The sequence below is a fragment of the Schistocerca piceifrons genome, chromosome 5 (assembly GCF_021461385.2).
Source record: "Schistocerca piceifrons isolate TAMUIC-IGC-003096 chromosome 5, iqSchPice1.1, whole genome shotgun sequence".
Lineage (NCBI taxonomy): Eukaryota > Metazoa > Arthropoda > Insecta > Orthoptera > Acrididae > Schistocerca > Schistocerca piceifrons.
Genome location: NC_060142.1, coordinates 519,707,072 through 519,713,071, shown reverse-complemented (window position 1 = coordinate 519,713,071; position 6,000 = coordinate 519,707,072). Strand labels below are relative to the sequence as shown.

Sequence of the window (6,000 nt, the reverse complement as noted above, 5' to 3'; positions counted from 1 at the left end):
CCTCCCTCTCGAGATGGGCGGGCTCCACATAGTCTGGGGCTCATACATGTTCTCTAATCAATTCAGCATTCCTTTCTAAAGAAGGCCATGTTTCAATTTTGAATACGGGAGTTGTTCCTAGTGTAGGTAACAACTGCTCTGCATCTCTGTCTTAGTAATTTTAGCAACATTCTGAGCTGAATTTTTTCTTTTCATGCAAAGAATAGTTGCTTAGATGCTATATACACAAAAAATTATTATTTACATCTTAGTTACTGGCTCATATGTAAGTTTATGCTTATGAAACAAAAGCTTTCCTTCTACAAACAAAAAAGGCCGTAATTTATTAAAAATTGGCATTTATTGGAAATAAGACCAACAGATACAATAAGCACAAATTCTCTCTATTTTGTATCCTCACACACACACACACACACACACACACACACACACACACACACAAAAATCTCCACAACACATAATCAGGCTCTCTACTGATGATTGTATGGTAACACATCTGTTGACTTATTAGAAAATATAAAAGATGTGAACAATTCAACACTTCAATCAGTTTTTTTTATAACTTCACAAACAAGATGATCTACAAATATCAGTGATCAAACTCATAAATACATTTTCATCGAGCAATATCGTACATTAGCGTCAGTAGAATGCACTGATAAATAACTGTACAATGTGACAAAAATCACATACCAGTATCAGTAAAATATAAAAGCAGTTTTGTATATTATACATAAAACATTCATAGAAAAATCTTATTTACAGATATGTACTCAAATATAAATAAAAATATAGCACCATTTATTACATCACCATTGTGATGTACATATTCATAAATTACACATTTTAAATGTTTTGCACCTTGAAACCAAATTTAAATATGTTTAATTTATAATGTTTTCGATACAACAGTAAACTTGTAGTTTGTCTTGTTACAACTTTAAAAGAAAAGGCAGCACAGTACTGTGGCACTATTTTTGTACATCTAAGGAGACGATCTTTGTACTGATAACATGTTTGCTACGTCAAACATATTTCCCTTCTAAGATAAGAACTTATGACACATAAACACCCTTCCATGCTGCTGACAAAGAAGTCCTCTTGGGTTTACTTTGAAATCTAGGTGGAGACAAGACTTGTTTTAAGAAAACACTCCTCCTCTCTTTCAAATTTAAGTAGCTTACCTTCACTGGTTTACTAGTTTCCCTTTCCGTTTCACCACGTACACTAGGCACTTCTAAGTGTAGTCTCTGATCTGTATTCTGACCTTTCAAAATACTGTTCCACTGTTTGATACGAGATGTGACTGCTGGAATTACGTTTTCCTTATCTGATGGTTCTTCAATCTTTTCAGCTGATATGTCAAGCACAATATCATTTTTCACAGTCGCACAGAAATCTGAAATTGATTTTGTACAATTTTTGACATCTGCTGAAGTGAAAGTGTCTAACTGCTGACTTATATCATGATCGGCTTCTTTATGTTCAAATTTTTCTCTCAGTAAAGAAAATTTTCTTCTAATTCTATTTGATTTTCCAGTCTTCTTTGCCTCTGCACAGGAAGCTTGCTGCTGAGCTGAATGTTCTGCAACTGAATCAGGAGATGATAAATATGACACTGCATCCAAAACGATTTCTGGTCCATGGGACATGGTACTGGGAACCATCTTTGAAGATACTCTGCAATCATCATTTAATGAATCGTGCAACTTTGAAATCAAGTGAGAGTCACGAGTGACTGGAGAATATGGATTTGTACTCAAGGAAGAACTGGGAAGTGATGGCAAAGAGGTGCTGTAAACAGAATCAAAAGGAAATTTGTTCTTGCTGGGAGATTTTTGTGGGCTACCACTCAATGTGCTTGCAGAACTACAGCTTCTGCTGTCCCATGTTGAGTTGTATAAGTTACAAAGAGAACTGCCACGCCGAATCTCATCTATAGTAGCAACCAATGTGCTGGCTGAATCATGCCTCCTGCGGAGTTTAATAGAGTCACCTGCTTCGGTGCTTGACTCTTCATGTTCTTCCATGATAGTGTCCAGTGTTGTAACAGGATGGAAAGCTCCATTCTGATCGATAACATAAGGACGAGCAATGAATACATTGAACTCATCTTGCTCAGAAACAAAATCTGGTAAGTTATGATTTCTTTCACATTCTGCCAAGTCATCAACCAATGTATCAAGATAATCATCTTGTCTTGAACGTTGTACTCTAATTCCCACATTAGGTCGCCTGCAGGGAATTGGAGGTGGAGAAATAGTGACAGCTAATGGTTCCCCACTTGTCGTCGAATTGTCTGAAGATGCCGAAGTAATTGTGGTTACAGTGCTGGTGAGAGTATCTCGTCTTCTGTCTCTCACTACACTGTCATCATGCAACCAGGTCTCTATGTCGGAATAACCACGCCAAGAACGTAAACCCCAAGCTTCTCTTGCAATGTTTACAGCACAGATATTCTCGTAGTCATGAGCTGAGAGCACCTCACTTGGTACTGAAAGTATTTCACTTGGTGCATCTTCACTTCCACCTGGAGGCACATCTTGGTGATTTACATTACAAGGTTCAGTATCACACTTCTTTTCTGTTACTGTACCTGAAAATTGTTCACAAAGAACTTCACCACCACTTTCTGTAGATGCATCAGCAACTGACATCGATAAAACATTCTCCTCCTTGTTATTTTGCATATCATGTGCACTATTGAAAACATCGAAGTCAATGGGAGAACAGATAGCACGGCGTTTCTGTCTTGTCATTTCATCTAATATCACTGTATTTTTCCCATCAGCCAATGAGGGGTCTATTCCAATTTCATGAATAGCTGAAAATGAGGGCCTCTGGAGCAGATTTGAATCATTAGTTGCAGCAATATCCTCCAGACTGCTCATATCTTCCAAAGGATGTTCAGTACCTATTCCTAATTCCTCTGGTGAACAAATGCCACGTCTTTTCCGTTTTAATACATCATATTTTGTAGTTGAAATTAGTGTTCTGGGCTCCTCACTTGCCTTTTTTACAATTTCTATTTCATCTGCAATTTCCAGCCCCAGATTTAAGAATTCTGTTGGTGTTGCTGTTTGACATGGTGCCCAGTTATTTAACAGAAGATTTTTGTCTGTTGTGGCATCATCAGAAAGCGGAGAGCCACCATTTGATGGCATATTGTTGATCCTGCAACAAGAAAACAAATAATGTCAAGCTTTACAGTGAGTTAATTTACACATAATAATGATGATGATGACAGTTTCAGTCTGCAGGGCACTCAACTGCACGGTTATCAGTTCCCATACAAAAACGCAAGCTTTGCACTTTCCAGTCGTGCCAATTTCTGAATGATGATAAAATGATGAGGACAACACAGATACTCTGTCCTCGGGTGGAGAGAATCTCCGACCTGATGGAATCCATCCCAGGACCCCCCCCCCCCCCCCAAGTTAATTTACAATCTAATAGTAGGGGCAAAATGGTCCCACTACTTAATTATGTAGAACATCAGGAATTCTTGGTTCATTATCAATAAATGTGGCATGTAAAATACTATTTATTTAAAACAACAAACACCAACGAAAGTGTGTAACCATAAATAGAAAAGAACATCTATGTTCAGTTTATTTGTGTGAAGTCTGGAAACGCCATGAATATAATCAAAGAATTTACACTGAGAACCTCTTCCAAAGTGATTCGGTGATTCGGAGGTCCAATAAGAGAGAATGGGGGCTTGTCAGCACTTAGTTCTGCAGCATTTGAAGGAGACATTTAATTAGCGATGGATCCATTCCACAAGATCATTAGCTGTGGGTTAGCAGATACAGGTTAAAATTCATTTCATACCAAGCAATGTCGAAAATACATTAGGTATGGTGAACTGTTTGTCTGAGTGATGCGAAGTGGTATTCGGACCTGGACAATCTACTCATGACAGAAGGCCATGGCGGCAGCTGTTGATGTTGCATCTTTCATTGAGTAGGTTTCAAGCCAAGGAGAGAGACAGTGAAACTCTTTGTCAGGCAGTATTATACCTATCCGATGGTGGTAAACTTCTAATGATGTTGCTATGGACATTATCAAATCACAGACTTAGTATGTGAAGGTAACAAGCAGAACTGTAGAGCTATTTAGATCACAGAGGCTGTGGAAAGAGGAAATTGCTTGCTGACAGAAGTCTGCTGTAATGAAGGGTCACACTTGTGGTGTTGATGTATCTCAATAAAGCACCATGTTTGAGCACAGCATTTGAATACAGACAAAGTCTGATTATGCTTTCAGGAATATCTTCAATTTGCTATCTCATTCCCGAGCACTGATAAATGGTACGAAGTCATGTTCGTTTGGAATGCGTAAATACGGGGCAGTCCACTTTGCTCACCATTACCATGGTGAATATCTATTAGCGATTACACAAGCTGTCTAAATGCTACAATTCACCTGAAGCCAACTTGACTGGCTTCTGCTGAGAGGCAACCATGAAAGGCTTATGTACTGTGATAAGGATAAAATGTCAACCCTGAAGCGTGTTACTGAAGCCAAGGCCCCATAGAGCTCATGGTCATAAGCGGACAAATTTGCATGCACTGGTGATAATCATTTTTACTTCATAGAGGGTGACTGCCACTCCTGGACTGGTGCTTCAAAATTTCTCTAATACCGATAGATATTCCCACTGATGGGCAAACACTTTTTTCTCCTATAAGACCGACACCTTTGCAACACTTGGACAGAGGGTGTTTTTAAGACCATAACTTCCCTATATAATTTAACTTGCTTATATAATTCAACTACTTGCCTTGACAGTACTTTCAGAGGACACTTTGTCTTGTAGAGTAGTACTGCAATGCTCGGGGATGGATATATTTTGACTATTTGGTCAGGAGTGGGAGCACTGACATTAGCAGTGCAAACTGTGTTTTCTGCGTATAGCAGCAAATGTAACAACAAAATATTTTGAAGTATATTGTTGTTCAGTGTGTTGCCTGCCAGCGTGCAAAGGCAGGAAAGTAGACGTGATTGTGTGAAGTTGCGTTTGGTGCCAAGCATTTTTTCAAGTTACTTAGCTTCTGACTGAGATGAGTGTCCTTGATAGTACTAGACAGTAAGGTGCCAAACACCGTGGTATACCTCCTAACACCATGTCTGACCTCCTATTGCCCGGTTTAGTGTAGCAATGCAATGTGGCATGGACTCAACAAATCATTGGAAGTCCCTGCATGAATACTGAGCCCAACTTTCTCTGCAGCCGTCCATACTGGCGAAAGTGTTGCCTATGCAGGACTTTGTGCAGAGACTAGCCTCTCGATTTAGTCCCATATATGTTTGATGGGATTCAAGTCGGGTGATCTGAGTGGCCAAATTATTTGCTTGAATTGTCCATAATGTTCTTCAAACCACTCATGAACAATTGAGTACCTGGGTACAACAAGAGCGTTAAATGTCTAATGCTTTTATTGCGTAAACGCGTGCATTGCATTCTTCAAACATTCAACTATTGTCTTTAAGGAAATTAGTTCCGTATGATGTCGCTAGATGGCATGAGCTCTTTGGAAAGAAGATCGCGTGCAATGCTTTGTTGCACCCATGACATTAGTTCATCGTTCAAACAAGTGGTGTGGCCACTTTGTGAAGATGGATGCTAGTGACGACACTGCAATGTGGAAGGGTGGAAACGAAATGTTGCTAAGAAGCTTCGAAATTCTGGCAAAATGTATATATCTGTGCGCACAGGAAAGAAAATACCAGCCAAGAAGTTCAAGCCATCTGAACCATGTTGCAAGAAGAGGTCTTGTGTTTTATTTGTTCATTTTTCTCTGCCATATCTTCAAGTGGACAAAGTTCAGCATTATACAGTTATGCTTATATTTATATCATAGTCTATATTTGTTGCAATCTATTCTAGGTGCTGTCACAGTTTACAAATCGATCAACAGAAGCAACTGTTCTGTCTCTGTTGGTCCATTATGGCCAGGGGACATCGGCTGGTACGTATTTATTGATTAAAAAAAC

The 6,000-nt window shown here is 39.0% G+C and overlaps 1 protein-coding gene across 2 annotated transcripts in view; it reads right to left on the bottom strand.

Annotated features, from left to right (window-relative positions):
- Positions 1-300: 300 nt before the first annotated feature.
- LOC124798070 overlaps positions 301-6,000 on the bottom strand; it is a 28,124-nt gene continuing 22,424 nt past the window's right edge. For both annotated transcript variants that reach the window (XM_047261305.1, XM_047261306.1), the window contains one exon: positions 301-3,174. In XM_047261305.1, coding sequence (XP_047117261.1) covers positions 1,056-3,174 — 2,119 coding nt within the window. In that variant the 3' untranslated portion in view covers positions 301-1,055. The remainder of the gene's footprint in view (positions 3,175-6,000) is intronic.